The following is a 16,471-nucleotide window of genomic DNA, read 5'->3' on the forward strand; positions in this document are numbered from 1 at the left end:
CTAAAACAAGAGAGTAAAAAAAAATTCGATGCATCTACCAGGGATCGAACCTGGGACCGTCTGCGTGTAAAGCAGAAATCATAACCACTAGACTACAGATGCTATGTGCATTAAAATTAAAATAGTTCTATGTATAACTAATTTTTTTTAGTTAGAGAACAGCTTAAATTTATAAATTTGTTGCATATTGGTGTGAAGCTACGAGAAGAAAGTGTGAAGGATTTCGAAAACCGATTATTTAAAAATATTATCGCATGAACATACTCCTTTTCCATGGAGAGCATATGAAATGTCAAGAAATTTGGTCAAGGATACTCAGTTGGTAATGAGCAAAACAAGCAGAAAATTAGGCAATTGGTATTAATTACTTTTATTTCTTCATTGACATTTTCGTTACTCACTTATTGATGTGTAAAAAATCCTATATTCTGTCAGCAAAAGTACACTACGCTATGTTACAGTATGTTGCGTATCACTATATGTCATATATGGAATACTAGTCAAGATCCGCTTATTGATCATCACGGGTAACTATCCGTCTATATTCATAGATACCCGTTGATAACAATTACTTAGAAATATTATAAATAGAGTTCCAACTGAACCTCGTTCCTCAGTTCAGTTATGAGCTATATTAGTGGTAGGTAACATTATAACCTAGTTAATACAATACCTATACTCAGTTGCTACTTATATCACATGTGTATTGCAATATAATAGATCACAAGGAAAACTCACCGCAGTTCTACGTATCCTTAAATCAGATACCAAACTGCGTAGCTAAAATATTCTGCACTCTAAGAGAGTGCGTTATGATTTTTACCATATTATTTTATAGCACACTCAGTTTCCTTGAAAGTATTCCTCAGTATGTAGAAGTTTTTTGTGTAACCACAGCAAACTAAAAGTTTTATATTTCATTTTGCGATTTCGGACAGATGCAAAATGTCTTTGGTTGAGCATTTCGATGCGACTTTGAGCGCTGATCCCAACACTCGCACTAAGGCCGAACTTTCACTAAAACAGTTAGAAAAAGAGCCCAGTTTTGTTTTGGCGGTTTTACAACTTTTAAGTAGTCAAGAAATTTCTTTGCCTACTCAACAGGCAGGTAAGTGTGAATTGTTTGAGAAATAGGAATTACCTTGAAACCGTATCTAGAATTTTTGCTGTTTGCATAATTCTTAGTTAGAGCTCTTTTGAATACGTGATGAAAGGTTATAATGTTATCGTACTGTATCTCAAAATTTTTTTTATTTTGTATTAGCACAAAAAAAAGCTATTAATTTCATTTTTAATTAATTATCCTTCTGTTTTCTTAGGCATTCTCATCTTTTTATTTATTTATTTATTTTTTTTTTTGGTTGAGAACCTGATTTGTTTACTCAATTCCTATTTAATTCATTATCATGTCTTGAAGATGTTATAGCTAACATTATTGAATTTAGCCGTTATTTATTTAAAAAATCGGGTATCTCGTTCTTGGTCTAGTATCGATGATGCTCCATCACCTTTGGATATTCCGGAAGAGCAAAAAGCTTTGTTCAGGCAAAACATTCTTCCGGTGCTCTTGCAAAGCCCAATGTCGACAAGGTCTCATTTGATGGCGATCCTTAATATCATCTTGTCAACCGATTTCCCCGAATATTGGCCCGGATTCAGCGAATACACTTCTAACCTCGTTCACTCAACCGAACGTTGTGAGGTGTATGCTGGTCTTATTTGTTTTCATGAGTTGGCTAAAGTATACCGCTGGCGTTTGGATGACCGTCAACGTGACATTGGTCCGTTAGTCGCAGCACTTTTCCCCACTATTCTTCAACTTGGTCAGGGTCTTATCAATCTTGAAGACAATGATTCAGCCGAAATGCTTCGTCTTATTTTAAAGACATTTAAATCTGTCATTGCCCTTGAGCTTCCTCCGGAGTTACTTGCTAACGATATGATTCTTTCCTGGATCCAGCTTTTATTAGCAGTGGTGCAAAAACCTCTCCCCGAATCTTTGATGTCGCTTGAACCAGAGGTCCGTCAATCTCATGTTTGGCATAAATGTAAAAAATGGGCGTATTATTCTTTGAATAGAATATTCACTAGATATGGAGAGCCTAGCTCTTTGGTGGGTGATTCTGCAAACAAATACCGTGCTTTTGCAAAGAACTTCATTACAAATGTTGTTCCCAACATTCTGGAGACATACATTCAACAAACTATTCTTTGGACTCAAGGTCAGCTCTGGTTATCTCCCCGTGTTTTGTATTTTTTGGGATGCTTCTATGAAGAGTGTGTGAAGCCAAAGTCCACTTGGGCACTCCTCAAGCCTCATCTTCAACTATTGATTGGCAGCTTTGTGTTTCCTCAATTATGTATGAGCGAAGAAGATGAAGAACTTTGGGAACTTGATCCAGTAGAGTTTATTCACAAATATATTGATATCTATGATGATTTCAATTCTGCTGATGTTGCTGCTTCACGGTTCCTTGTGAAATTAGCATCGAAACGCAAGAAATATACGTTCATGGGTATTCTTTCCTTCGCCAGTGACATCCTGAACCAATACGCCGCTTCACCTCCTAATGAAAAAAATCCTCGCCAGAAAGAAGGTGCACTTCGTATGGTTGCTGCTGTATCTAATTCCATCCTTTCTAAGAACTCCCCTGTTGCAGGCATGATGCAAGATTTCCTTGTCGCTCACGTTATGCCCGAATTTACTAGCCCAGTTGGTTATTTACGATCTCGAGCTTGTGAAATGATCAATCGGTTTTCAGAAATTGATTGGAGTGATAAATCGCAGCTTTTGAATGCATACCAGGCAGTTTTGAATTGTCTTCAAGATAACGATTTACCTGTGAGAATTCAAGCTGCTTTAGCTTTGCAACCACTTATGCGTCATCTGGAGGTACACGATGTTATGACCGCCCATGTACCCATCATTATGCAAAATCTCCTATTTCTGGCGAATGAAGTTGATATTGATGCTTTATCTTCTTGTATGGAGGAATTTGTAAGTTCTTTTAGTCACGAGTTAACACCTTTTGCTTCACAATTGGCTAAACAACTTCGCAATACCTTCGTCAAGCTTATGCAAGAAACCATGGACGAATCTACTACCGTAGATGATTTTGACTCCTTAGTTGATGATAAATCGATTGCGGCTATTGGCATTTTAAATACTCTCAGTACAATGATTTTAAGTCTCGAGAACACGGTTGATGTCTTACGTGAAATTGAAGCAATCTTACTTCCAATGATTAATTTTGTATTAGATAACAACATTTTTGACGTGTATGCAGAGTTGTTTGAAATTATCGATGGTTGCACTTTTGCTTCTAAGGAGATATCCCCTATTATGTGGGGCGTGTATGAAAAGCTTCAAAAGGTGTTGAAAGAGTCTGGCATTGAGTTTGTAGAGGAGGCAACTCCTGCCTTAAGTAACTTTATCACGTATGGTGGAAAGGAATTTGCTTCCCGTCCTGATTATATCGCCGTTATGGTTGATATTATCATGCAAGTTTTTAATAGCGAGCACCTGGCCGTCAATGACCGTGTTTCGGCTTGTAAACTAACCGAACTTTTAATGCTTAATTATCGTGGCCTTTTGGATCAATATGTGCCTGCGTTTATTGAGGTTGCTGGTAATCTCTTACTTGTAACTGAAAAGCCAACTTCTCAAACATACCGCGTATTTTTGTTGGAGGTTATAATCAATGCATTATATTATAACCCATCGATGTCTCTTGGGGTACTTGAAATGCATCAGTGGACTTTACCATTCTTTGCGTTATGGTTTGAAAATATACCTTCGTTTACTCGTGTGCATGATAAAAAGTTGAGTTTGGTAGCTATTTTATCGGTAATTTCACTGGGAGCTCAACAAGTTGCTGTTGCTATCCAAGACTCTTGGGGTAATATAATGAAAGTCATGATAACTCTTTTAAATACACTACCTGAAGCATTAGCTGCTCGCGCGGAATTAGAAAAAGAGTATGACGGTGAAACATTTAATTTATCTGGCTCTGGTTGGAATGATGGCATCGATTGGGAAGCCGATGATGATGAGGGTGTCGATGACTTTGCCGTCGAATATGGGGGACCTGATTTGGGTGGAGAAATCTCGGCTGATGTGGTTGACGATTTTGACGAATTTGAGCATTTCCAAGGAAATTACTTGTTGGACGAGGATCCTCTTTTCCATACTTTGTTAGATCAAGTTGATCCATTTTCACTTTTCCAAGAGTTTATGGTTCATTTAAAGGACAACAGCCCTGTCACATTACAAGATCTTGTCAAAAATTTGGAAGCATCCGAGCAGCAATCCTTACAGAGATTGGTAACTGAAAAACCCTCTACCCTTGCTGTCGCTTCCGATAAAACATGAGCCTGTTTGGCGCTCTAAGCCTGTCCAATTTTGGTAATAAAATATAAAAATATAAAACAAGCATTTTCTACACAGTGGTAATAAGCCAAACTGACATATTTGAACGGCTCTTTTTAAATGGGAAATCAAACTCTACGGGTTTGTAAAAATAATTTCTTCAATGAGATACGACCCGGAATTATGGCTTGGGAAAAATGGATGGAGGGTTTGTCTAAAGGGAAGGCTAAGAAAATTATTGTTGTATCGGTTTACAGTTCGGTGAAAACAAACGCAGAGGTGTGTTTCTTTTATAAGAATTTTGGAACGCCAATTGATTAAATGAAATTTAAAATCATAATATACCAGTTAATAAATATGAGAAGTTTTAAAATCGATTAATACTAGTTCATTTGCTTTTACTTTATGCGAATTGACAAACGCAAGTTGATGAGAAAATGAAATAGAAATATATTTTTCTTGAGGAAATAAGCATAAAGTTAAGTATCCACGATTTAGTAGTATAGGGAAAGTCGGTGTTTATGAATGGTATATTAGATGTACGTTGAATTAAGCAGCTAACTAAATTGATAACGGCTAGTTTAGGGGTTGGATAATATGATAAACGGCTTTTACAAACTAAATTTGATAGACAGCCCCCCATTAACGATGTTGTTATATTGATAAAGCTAAGATTTGCAAGATTTATCTTTAAAGTTATTTTAAAAAGATATCCTTCAAATTTATGATATTATTAAAAATATCATAAATATCTTTAAGAGCCAGCGTTATTATACTATTGCTTCAAACTGTAATGATATTGTTGTTATAGCACAACGCTATCATATAACAGCATTCCAAAGCCGTAACAACAGTACATTTAATCGCGGTTTTTGGGTGAAGTTAAGACCTAAGATATAGGAATACATTTTTATTAATAATATGGGACTACCCCCTAAAACTATTGTTTTAGACAATGGGGCATACCATATAAAAGCTGGATTTGCAGGTGGAAAAGTTGTGTAAGAAGAAGTGCATCACGTCAATAAATTTCATGTATCTTTTACTTTTTTCAGCTAACGATAGTTTTTAGTGAAATTCCGAATTGTTTGACGAGATCAAAAGATGGAAACAGATTATTTTTGGGGAATGAATTGGCCAACTGTAACGACTTTACAACTTTACAATTTCGCAGGGCGCATGAAAAGGTACAGCATTTATGAGGGAGTATTATTTACGAACAAAATAAATACAAAGATTATGTTTACTAATACTAGTAGGGGTATTTGGTCCATTGGAGCACAGAAACAGCCGTATGGGACTTGGTAATGCGCAATGTAGGTGTGATGGAACCTAGCATGGCAGACTATTCTTTACTGCTTACACAGCCCGTATTTACAATGCCTTCCATAGAACACAATACTATACAACTCGTGTTTGAGGAATTCCAATTCGATGCTTACCTCCCTTGCACCCCAGCTGAGCTAATTCCTTGGGATCATGGAAGTTTCACAATGAATCAAGAAGATGCGTATACTGGTCAACATGGAGAATGCGTTTTGGTAATTGACTCTGGATATAGCTTTACACACATAATTCCTGTGATTGATTTCTCTGTTCAAGAACAAGCGGTAAAGCGAGTTGATGTGGGAGGGAAATTACTTACGAATTATTTAAAAGAAGTCATCTCATACCGGAAGTACAATATGATGGAAGAAACATACATTGTTAATGAAATTAAAGAGTCCGTTTGTTATGTGTCTCAAAACTTCAAGGAGGACATGGAGATATGTCACGAAAAACCACGGTCAAAATTGGAAATTTGTTATGCTTTGCCCGATTACAGCACTGGAAAACATGGATATATTGTTAGAGATATTAATCAAAAAATAGAGCAACAAGTTTTGAATCTTTCAAATGAGAGATTCATGATACCAGAATTATTATTTTCCCCATCTGATATCGAAATACGTGAGGCTGGGATTCCAGAGGCGGTCATGCAAAGTGTCACCCACTTTCCTGAAAATATACAGGCAATGTTGCTTGAAAATGTTGTTACAATAGGAGGAAACTGTAAATTTCCCGGATTTCATAAAAGACTATCATCTGAATTACGGTCGCTGGCACCAGCTAATTGGGAAGTTAAAGTTTTTGAACCTTCAGATCCTATTTGCTTTCCATGGAAAAAGGCATCTCATATGCCGTTGGAGCACTGGAATGCGAATAAAATAACTCGTTCTGAGTACTCAGAACATGGAGCAAACATAATGACACGAAAAAGGAGAATATAATAGATCACCATTTTAAAACTCAATAATGTGGGTTAAATTTCTATCTTCACAAAATTCTCAAGGCGAGCTGATAATTCGCATCTTAAGAAATTGGTTTATTACATTAAGGCTACAGCAATATAAAACGAAAAATATGCATGCATTAAGAATAAAATCTTTTTATATTAATTAACGAATCATTCTATCTCTTGATCAACCACTAAAACAACAGCTAAATAACTATATCTTTATTATTGTCGCCAGGATAATTCATACCTAAAAAGCGTTAGCGAAATGAAAGATATTATAAAAAAGATAGGAATGAAAATCAGTATACAAGTATAAAAATTTAACCACATAGTTGTGTCTTCAAGACTAATCGATTTGTAAAGCATCATATGTAACATTCTATCTCTTCAAGTGTTTATACTTACATATTATTAATGTGCCTGAAAAACAAGATTGAAAAAAAAGAAAAATTTCAGCACTTCTTCACTACTGTTTCAAGTGCATTTTATATGTACAGTGCAGTTTCAGGTTGACAGTATAAGAGTTAAAGCAACCTTGAGTTAGAGCAGTCACGGTATACTACTTTAATTAGAATGTAGCGCGTTGCGTTGCAATGTAGTCGTGTCGCGTCTGTTTACATTTTGGATAGAAAGAGCTTTTCGTGAAATTTTGTTGCTTCTGTTGGATAAATTGTTCTTTTTCTCAAGTTAATCATATAATTCAGTAAAGGAAAACTGTGTAATAAGAAGAATCGAGATCCCAAATTATTTCTGTTGAGCCTTGTTCATGGGCTACATATATTTTCCCTCACATTTTCAACAGTAAAGCCTTAAATATAAAAGTAAAAGTTGATTAAATGATATAAATTTACTTTAATAATATAAATATGTACAGATATTTTATATTTTCTTCATAGATGTTACCCAATTGAATCGTTACTTTAAGCTGTAAAAGTTGGCCAAATTGCAGTAATCTCGAGTTGACCACCACCAAACACTAATATTGTCTTTTGCGAAAGTAAACAAAGAGAATTAATCCCAAGCTAGGCTCTCATTAAGAGGAAAAATCAAATACACTAATTTAGTAAGGTGGCTGTACCACATGAACCTAGGAAGATGTCCTCTAGCTCCTCGATCTGCGAATATAGTACTCCCGAAACATGATGCCGTATCCAAACAAAAGGAATATCGAATTGAGGAAAAGACAAACGAAGCACAAAGGGAGGAAATTATAACTTGGAAAGACAACAGGGAAGATGAAGGAGAAGTGAAAACCGATTTTGAGGTTGTTAATAACGAAAATATTATCACAACCACCCCTAAACATCAAACTGTTATTACCCCTAAATCATATCGCAAGTCCGTAAAACGGATTAAACATGATGCTCCTCAAAATGAGGATATTCCTGTCATGAAGGGGCTGGCCCCCATTAATGCTGATACTGAGTCGAAGGCGGAATCCATGGCAGCTGGGAAAGTTTTGGGATCTAAGAATTCCTCTCAAAAGGCTCGGTTACAGGAATGGAAAAGACAGTACAAGAAGGCATTTCCTCATTTCCGTTTTTATTTGGATGGATGCGACCCAAGTGTTGCTCATCGAGTGAAAAAACAAATTCAGCAATTGGGTGGACATGTTGAGACGTTCTTCTCAGGAAATGTTACTCATGTTGCAACAGTTCGGGCTATCCAAGATGTTTCGGTTAAGTATGCTAAACAGGATGTAATCACTAAGGCTAGGCAACTGAACATGAAGATTTGGTCTATGGAAAAGCTTTGCAACCGCGTGTTAAAAACTTTAATGGAGAATGATCAATGCACAACCAACGCACCCACCAAACAGGGGAATGACTTGAGTTATTTGCTTTACGTAGAAAAGGTGCAAGGAACGAACGAACGCGATTTATCTGTTCCTAGACAGGACTTTGTGCATTTTCGTGGACCCTACCTTTACGTGCATGACATAGCTAACATTTACAAACCTATACTCTTACGTGAATGGCAAAAACCGCTTCCCGACAGGGACGTTCCTTGGCCGACCTTTCGTGCTACTAGTATTGGCCGGTGTCCATTTGTACCTGAAACAAAGTATCGTCTCAGTACTTCCAAGTCCTTGGTTGCTAAAAATGACCAGCAATTATTGCAACGACAGAGTCAAGAACCATCGCTGATTCTTCGTGCGAATTCGATGAAAGCTTCCTTGCCTGATATATCCAACACCGGGATCTCTGGAATGAACACAAATACCACTTATAACACCAATATCAACAACACCCCTCAAACTGCCATTTCTGGAATTACCCAAGATACATCCCCTTCTATAAGGACAAATTGTCATCACTGTTTGGATGACGGTATGCAAGCATCGGGTATAGTACAGTCAAACTTGACTTCTGCTGCAATGTCCAATAATTCTGCTATTCGCTCCGGTAGTGCTGCTAGTGTTCCGGTGGTAACAATTAATGGGAGAGATATCGCAGAGTTGAAAAAGCGTATTATTCAGCAAAAGTCTGGCATGATTGGCAAGGACTACTCTTATAAAGCGATGCTTCACAACACGAGTCAACGGAAAATTCGTGTAGATGCGAAACCTGGCTATTGTGAAAATTGTCGGGAGAAATTTGATAATTTTGAATCTCATATCCGCAGCAGTAGGCATCGAAGGTTTGCCGAGAATAACGATAATTTTAAAGACCTTGATGAACTGTTTGCCCTTGTTCAACGTCCCTTAAGGCCAGATTGAGAAAATAGCCCGTGTCTTCAAATTTTGGCACATTCACTTTTCACTAATATACGATCGTGCATGCGTATTGTGTACACCTCCTTATGCAGTTTCTCGGGATTTAATTACATCTATGTATGTGCTATTTACCTTTCTTTTTTTATCTTCCTCTTCATTTTACATGTATACTTCTAATAGTTGTTATATCAAAAAGTTTCACGGTTTATTTTCTGATTTACCAGTATCCCAAGTTATCTATTGAACAAAGTGTTATTCATTAATAGTTTATTGGGGAAGTTAGTCATCGTTGCTTATGAATTACTACCTGGCTGAGCAAAATGATTCTTGCTTAATAAAGGACATTTTATAACGTTTTAGATTTTTTAGAACCGGTTACTTGTCTGACAACTCGTCTACTTTCACTCTTAATAGCGAGAAAAAAATCTTATCAATTGTATATTTAAATAACATATCATAAATGAATTACAATCAGTTAATTTAAATTTGCTTTTTAATCGATTAATTAACAAATTCAGGCGTACGTGCAAGGATACGTCTGAGATTTTTTTTTTTTAAATTTCGGATTACTCATAATATATCATGAGTTCTCATTTATTTTTCTGACTGTAGAAATAAATAGCATTTTTTATTTTATAGACATATTTTCTTAATTGCTGAAAGTATAAAATCAGCGTTTTACTGTACCCGGCTCTCCGCCCTGTATATGCGTTTAAAGCGTGTTAACGATGTGTGCTAGTTTTCGTCGTCTGCGCGTGCGAAATCACAGGTAATCTTACCATAAATTAACCTGCCCTAAACAGACACCAGTAGTCAACGCTACTTCGCTTTCTTTGTTTGCGATTTACTCTATTTTGTTACTGTAGCGTCAACTTTTTACGCAGGCTATTTACTGTACTTAGTAGTAACCTAAACACTTTAAATTTGGTGAACGAACGACGTTGTATAAAAAAGTAAATAAAACGAGGTTGAGTTAAGCGGGGAAGAACGTTTGGAAGCTTATATATTTTTGTTTTCTCACGTAAAAATCTTTATTGTATACACTTTCGGGACCTTGCCTAATGGAACATCTCTCTAATCTTGAGCAACCAACAACGATGGACTCATATGATTTTCAGAAACTGACTAACGATGAAAACTTGCAAGGAACTGAATCTCAGGTTCCTTCTGGTAGCAAAAGTGCCAGCACAAATGGACTATTAAGCGCTGCTTCATCTGCTGCTGGTTCCTCGTTTGGATTGACTCCTTCTGCTATATTACAGCAAAAGCATGAAAATGCTCAGCAAGGAAAGAAGCAAAACAATTCGAAATCATTTTCCAAAAAACCTGCCATTGACGTCCATTCTGAGGATGCATTTCCTACACTTCTTTCTAAAACTGGTCCCAGCAAGCCAAGGATTGTTTCGTGGGTCAGAAAGACAGCTTCCAATACTAGCGTTGCTGGTTCTGATTCAGTTTCCAGAGACAAGATTCCGTTCTCTGCTAGCTCTCGTGCATCTTCTACAAAATCAACTCTTTCTTCGGTAAAAGAAACTGATTTTGTTACGGAAACTTTGATTTTAAGCCCTGATAATCAAGCTCCTCGTATGTCTTTCGTGGGAAAGCCTAATTCTGTTGCTGAAATTGTTCGTACTGTCATGCATCAGACCTCTACACGTATTAATGTTTCTACTGCATCAAAAACTAAGAATACCACGTTTTTAATTCAAGGAAAGACTTCTGCTGTCAAAGCGGCTAGACGCCAAATTTTGAAATTGATTGGTCGTCGTGAAACGAAAACTATGCCCTGTCCTGTTTTTGTTGTTGGGGCTATAATTGGTACTAATGGACAAAACTTAAAGTCTATTATGGATCGCACTTCAACACGCATTCAAATTCCCAAGCGTAACAACACCGCAAACGAGTCCTCTGATGATGCCAAGAAACCTGAAAAGGAGGAAAATTCAGCTGCTTCTACCCTCGACGATTTGGAACCCCAATATGAAATGACTACGATTACTATTGAGGGCGATTTCGAAGGTGTTGAACTTGCCCAAAAGGATATTGAAGCTATCATCAACGAAAGAACCAGTAACACTACTGTTCGTATCAGTCACATTTCTACTGAGTTATACAGTCTTCTTAGGGGCCCAGACGGTAAAAATATTAAAGAGCTTGAAGAGGGTAGGGATTTGAAGGTTCAAATTCCTTTTGCATATTTAGATCCTTCTGCCCCTGTCAATCCCATTGTTTTGTCTGGTGAAAAATCAGCTGTACGCGAATGTGCTTTGTATCTTCAAGGTCAAGCTGAGGAACTTCTTCGTACTACCATCCCCACAATGCTACCTATTCCTCGTCGTCAACACCGTTTCATTAACGGAGAGAAGGGGGTTGGTATCCAGGATATTTTGAGAAAATCCGGATGTTCCGTCATTTTGCCTCCTATTAATGGCGATTCTGATGTCGTTAGTGTCCGTGGCCCTGCCTTAAACATCAGTGAAGGTATCCGTTTAACTCTTGAACGTGCAAACTCTACTATTGTTGACGCTGTAAATATCACAACAGCATATGCATCCTCTAAAAACCCCTTTGATATTGCTAGCATAGTAGCTCGTTTGTTCCTTCGTTCGAGGAAATTGATTCCATTAGAAGAAGAATGTGCCGTACAATATCACTTACCAAAGCGTGAGGAGCTTCAGTCAAATTCCAATAAAACAGTCATAATTGAGATTTCTGGTAAATCACAGGAAGCTGTCCGTGAGGGACGTGCTAAACTTCTCGCCCTTGTTAATCAATTTCCGGAGAGCAAGTTTTACAAGGTAACAATTGATCCGCTTCTTCAAAGATATGTTATTGGTTCCAAGGGTAAGAATCTCCAGAAGCTCAGAAATGAGCATCAGGTAGAGCTTTTGGTGGGAGAATACGGTGAAGAAGATCCTGATGTCATTGTCTGTTATATTGGAGCTGATGATGGAAAGTCGCCTGACCAAATTCAGAAAGAACTCGCTGATTTGGCCGAGTCAGTTAAGTCATCAGCTGAAGCATCTGCTAAAATTGTGTCTGAAATAATCCAGGTTCCCTCCGTGTACCACAAGCATATTGTTGGTCCCAAAGGCACTACGCTGAACGCTATAATTGGTAAATCTGAAGAAAATGTAATCGTCCAACTTGGTAAAGTGTCGTATCGTCCGGATTCTACGGACGATGATGTCTATATCCGTGGTTTTTCCAAAGATGTCGAACGCGTTGTTAGTGAAATTAAACAAGTTGTTCGTGATGCCAAGAACCACGAAATCCTTCATTCTCATGTCGAAGAGTTCGATTTCCCTGCTCAATACTCTAAGAACGTTATTGGCAAGAACGGTAGTAATGTTTCTTCTCTGCGTGAAGACCTTGGTGTACAAATCAACGTAGAAGAGGGCCATATTCGAATCCAAGGTATAAAGAAAAACGTTGAAGAAACAGCTGCACGTATTAAGTCCCAAATTGAAGCACTTATTGATGACACTATTTTACGAGTTAACATTCCCAATGACTTTCACCGTCAATTAATCGGTTCTAATGGGAAATACGTTCGTCGTTTGGAGGAAAAATTCTCGGTTCGCGTTCGTTTTCCACGTGAAGACGATTCTTCCAATTCTACCGGTAATGAGCTGATGAAACCGACCTCTCCTGACGAAGTTGTTATTCGTGGTGGTAAAAAATCTGTAGCTGCAGCCAAGCAAGAGCTCTTGGAGCTTTACGAGTATGAAAAATCGATTGCTTATACTTCGACGATTGACATCCCTTCAAAGGCGGTTTCACGGGTCGTTGGTCGTAACGGTTCTACTGTGGAAAACATCAGAACTCAATTTGATGTTAAAATAGACATAGGTGACGTTTCAACTGAAGAAACTACACCCGTATCGGTACGTGGTGCTAAGGCTGATGTCGAAAATGCCATTAAAGAGATTTCAGCCATTGCAGAGGAAGTCAAGAATCTTGTCGAGAAAGTTATAAAAATTGATCGTGAGTATCATCGCTACTTAATTGGACCCAACGGAAGCAAACTGCAAAATACCATCAAAGAGTGCGGTGGATCAACTGATAAAACCGAGACTGCTCGTCTGATTAGTTTCTCCAATGGAAATTCCGAAGAGGAGAGGAATTCTGTTGTATTGAGAGGCGACAAGGAAATCGTTGAAGCCCTTGAGACCCGATTATTGGAGATAGTTGAAGAGCTGAAGAACCAAGTCGAAGAGAAGATTGAAGTCCCGCAGAGATGTATAAGCTCAATCATTGGAAGAATGGGCTCCACTCGTCGTGACATCGAAAGGAAAACGTCTACCATGCTCAACATCCCGAATGTTCTTGACCCTGAAGAGACTGTCACTATTACAATCGTCGGAAGTCCGGAGAATTGTGAAAAAGCCAAGGAAATGATTCAAGAGAAGGTTGCCAGTCAATATACCCAGATGATTACAGTTCCCGATACGGTCTATGAAAGTATAATGAAAGGTATTTTAATGAAAAAGCTTCGATCCGATCTCAAAGTGTTTGTTGATACCCCCGAGATCAAGCCTGTACAACCCACGGAGGTTGTTCTTGAAGACCACGAGGATGGCGTTTTCCCTTGGAAACTGGTAACTCACGACTACACTGGTTCTTCTTCATCTGAGTGGGCTGTTCGAGGACATAAGGAAAATGTTGAAAAGGCTATCGCTTCATTGGAAAAATCTATCAAGCAAGTTATGGAAAATTGTATTGCTTACTTGGGTATCCCAACGAACTTGCACCGTCGTATAATCGGTTCTGGTGGCTCTATTATTAATAAGATCCGAAAGATCGCCCAAGTTAAAATTGATGTTCCTCGTACTCCAGGCGATGAAATTGTAGTAGTCCAAGGAAGTCGAGCTGGCGTTGTCAAGGCTAAAGATCTGATTTTCGAGAGACTTCAAGAAAACCAAAATCAAGAGTAAGGTAAAATTTTGGAGCCTTTATTTAGTACTTACATTCATTTCTCAAATTTTTTTGAGAGTGTATTTGAAAATTATGTGTACGAAATATCATTTTGTCGCTCTTTTATTACTACATGTCATTTTTTAAGGAGACGGAAATTGCTTGAATCGAGCATTTTCCTTATTGATTCCTTCTTTGCTTTGTTACATTGCCTTTGTTTAATATTACAAATATAGACGCATAGGAAAAAGGCGTACCTAGTGCATTTATTCAATCTTTTCAGATATAAACATTGGAATGTATAGATAATTCAAGAAACTAGAATAGTTGAAATCTATGATTTTTTATGAGAAAATAAGCATTGTACGACAGATAGGACACAACAAGTTTTAGTAAAAGAATATTATAAATTTACAAACAACGAGCTAAAATTTAACCATTTCTCAAAAGAAGAACCATATTAGGACGTTTTTTTTTTCCAAATAGCGTAAATAAGTTAAAAAAACCCAGAAAACCCCAAAATAAAGAACACCGGAAGTAAGGAGAAATATGAGACGAAAGAATGTGGAGTATGAAGTATATAATGAAAGAAACAAAAGGCCTCGTACAATAAATAGACTATTGAAGAAGCGCATCGCGGAAATGCTTTTTTGTGTTATTCTTAATACCCATCTTGTTAGCAAATTCCTCTCTTCTTCTTTGGTCTTGGAATGATTTGATATGAGAGGCACTATAATTCTTACGGCCATCGCGAACACCAGCTATACTTGTTTCAACAGCTTGTCTATAAGCTCGGGCATTACCACTCATCGCACGTCTGGCGACGTTCTGATGAATAGAAGCACCATCTCCTACAGCGGTAGAACTAGAGTGAAGATTTTGGCGGAAGTAGCGAGATAACGAACGATGGCCCACACGATTACCAGAGGGTAAATGAAGTTCATATTCGTCAGCAATGGGTACACGACCCATTTCAAGACTATCTAAGCTGGAGTTATCTGAATCATCAGAAACATCTTCCCAGTCTCCTTCACCAGAGCTTCCATCTTCTTCTACGACAGTTTCGTCTTGCTTTACTGCATAGTCAGGATACGATGTAGTAAAATCATAAAAATCAGAGAGTTCAAGCTGTTCATCTTCTGTATCATAGGCAATAGAGGTATGCCCCTTTTGCTGCATATGGGCACGAACAGCTTCTAGTGATTTAAATTCACGATTGCAGGTAAGGCAAGTAAAGCCGATAGAAATTTTCTCTGCTAAATAATCGAATAGACTTGGTTCATCTACCAAATATTCCCGCTCAGGAATGTACAAGCTATGAGAAGCCTTCATATGCTTCTTGCATGTATCAAATGAAGAAAAAGAGGCTGCGCAAAACAGGCAATCTCTTGGTGAAAGACGTTGACTACTTCGACGAGCAAGTTCAGCTTCAATTTCTTCAGGAGTTGGTTCTTGTGTAAATAGATGAGACTTGGAAGCTTCGTTCGATTGAGGTATGGAAGTAGCCAATTCAGTTTTAGAGGGTTCACTTTCTCGACCATGAAGAGATAAGTTGGAAAGGGATATCGCCCTTGATGTCAGTTGTGAAGCTAAATCTTCTTCTTCCTCAATTTCGCTATCAACTACAGGTTCACCCATTGACAAGGTTGAAGAAGCAATACTACTTGCATCTTCACTTTGAAGTTTCTTAATACGGCTGTTTCTTTGAAATTTGCTCAAGTTATCGCGATGCTTCTTCGAAGCCATATGTGATGAATAGGCGCCTTCTGAATAAAACTTTTTATTACATACTTCACAGTTTTGATAAAATTCTGCTTTTTTCTGGACTTCCTCGTTCTGCTTTTGAATGGACAAAATCTTTCCAGCAAACACCTCAGCACTCAACGGCGGCAAGCTAGCAACCTTTCTCTTCAGATTATAATGATGCCAGTCAGACTTCCAATGTATTTTCTGTGATTCTGCATTATTGAAAGCCACAGTACAAGTCGTGCAAGCAAAAGAAGTCGACATTTCGGTATTCTGTCAAGTAATTCAATTCTTAGCCAGTACACTTTTTTATCGAAAAAAAAATTGATATTGAAGCCGAGTCTTTCCTCAAATATATTCTTTGACTCAAACTAACTTAATGAGATGAAGTCAACCCTTTTTTACAATACCTTGCACAAAAAGGTGTTGGTTGAATCCAACTTGC

The 16,471-nt window shown here is 37.7% G+C and overlaps 5 protein-coding genes, 8 long non-coding RNA genes and 1 other non-coding gene across 14 annotated transcripts, besides 1 other annotated feature; 6 read left to right on the plus strand and 8 right to left on the minus strand.

Moving 5' to 3' along the window:
• Positions 1-29: 29 nt before the first annotated feature.
• Positions 30-102, minus strand: SPOM_SPCTRNAVAL.11. Its single transcript has one exon. It is a non-coding gene; the product is annotated as a tRNA-Val (tRNA).
• A 327-nt stretch (positions 103-429) lies between these two features.
• Positions 430-786: an LONG TERMINAL REPEAT.
• Positions 509-5,914, minus strand: SPOM_SPNCRNA.7264. Its single transcript, NR_196603.1, has one exon. It is a non-coding gene; the product is annotated as a non-coding RNA (long non-coding RNA).
• On the plus strand, positions 894-4,725 carry nmd5 (karyopherin). Its single transcript, NM_001023094.3, has 2 exons — positions 894-1,108; positions 1,446-4,725. Exons 1-2 carry the CDS (start codon positions 946-948, stop codon positions 4,370-4,372), a joined length of 3,090 nt encoding a protein of 1,029 aa, NP_588103.1. The 5' UTR covers positions 894-945; the 3' UTR covers positions 4,373-4,725.
• On the plus strand, positions 5,222-6,942 carry arp6 (Swr1 actin-like protein Arp6). The gene is made up of 3 exons (NM_001023095.3): positions 5,222-5,370; positions 5,442-5,556; positions 5,629-6,942. The coding sequence occupies exons 1-3, from the start codon at positions 5,291-5,293 to the stop codon at positions 6,637-6,639; spliced, it is 1,206 nt and encodes a 401-aa protein (NP_588104.1). The 5' UTR covers positions 5,222-5,290; the 3' UTR covers positions 6,640-6,942.
• On the minus strand, positions 6,017-6,352 carry SPOM_SPNCRNA.7265. The gene has a single exon (NR_196604.1). It is a non-coding gene; the product is annotated as a non-coding RNA (long non-coding RNA).
• SPOM_SPNCRNA.7266 lies at positions 6,785-7,289 on the minus strand. The gene has a single exon (NR_196605.1). It is a non-coding gene; the product is annotated as a non-coding RNA (long non-coding RNA).
• Positions 7,290-7,608: 319 nt separating this feature from the next.
• On the plus strand, positions 7,609-9,721 carry dfp1 (Hsk1-Dfp1 kinase complex regulatory subunit Dfp1). Its single transcript, NM_001023096.3, has one exon. The coding sequence runs from the start codon at positions 7,729-7,731 to the stop codon at positions 9,364-9,366; it is 1,638 nt and encodes a 545-aa protein (NP_588105.1). The 5' UTR covers positions 7,609-7,728; the 3' UTR covers positions 9,367-9,721.
• Positions 9,722-10,155: 434 nt separating this feature from the next.
• Positions 10,156-14,732, plus strand: vgl1 (vigilin). The gene has a single exon (NM_001023097.3). It carries the CDS (start codon positions 10,425-10,427, stop codon positions 14,298-14,300), a length of 3,876 nt encoding a protein of 1,291 aa, NP_588106.2. The 5' UTR covers positions 10,156-10,424; the 3' UTR covers positions 14,301-14,732.
• On the minus strand, positions 10,407-12,429 carry SPOM_SPNCRNA.7267. Its single transcript, NR_196606.1, has one exon. It is a non-coding gene; the product is annotated as a non-coding RNA (long non-coding RNA).
• On the minus strand, positions 12,926-13,349 carry SPOM_SPNCRNA.7268. Its single transcript, NR_196607.1, has one exon. It is a non-coding gene; the product is annotated as a non-coding RNA (long non-coding RNA).
• Positions 13,641-13,849, minus strand: SPOM_SPNCRNA.7269. The gene has a single exon (NR_196608.1). It is a non-coding gene; the product is annotated as a non-coding RNA (long non-coding RNA).
• Positions 14,522-16,464, minus strand: rei1 (ribosome biogenesis protein). The gene has a single exon (NM_001023098.3). The coding sequence runs from the start codon at positions 16,288-16,290 to the stop codon at positions 14,899-14,901; it is 1,392 nt and encodes a 463-aa protein (NP_588107.1). The 5' UTR covers positions 16,291-16,464; the 3' UTR covers positions 14,522-14,898.
• On the plus strand, positions 14,791-15,216 carry SPOM_SPNCRNA.7270. Its single transcript, NR_196609.1, has one exon. It is a non-coding gene; the product is annotated as a non-coding RNA (long non-coding RNA).
• On the plus strand, positions 15,964-16,433 carry SPOM_SPNCRNA.7271. The gene has a single exon (NR_196610.1). It is a non-coding gene; the product is annotated as a non-coding RNA (long non-coding RNA).
• Positions 16,465-16,471: the final 7 nt, after the last annotated feature.

The sequence above is a fragment of the Schizosaccharomyces pombe genome (assembly GCF_000002945.2).
Source record: "Schizosaccharomyces pombe strain 972h- genome assembly, chromosome: III".
Lineage (NCBI taxonomy): Eukaryota > Fungi > Ascomycota > Schizosaccharomycetes > Schizosaccharomycetales > Schizosaccharomycetaceae > Schizosaccharomyces > Schizosaccharomyces pombe.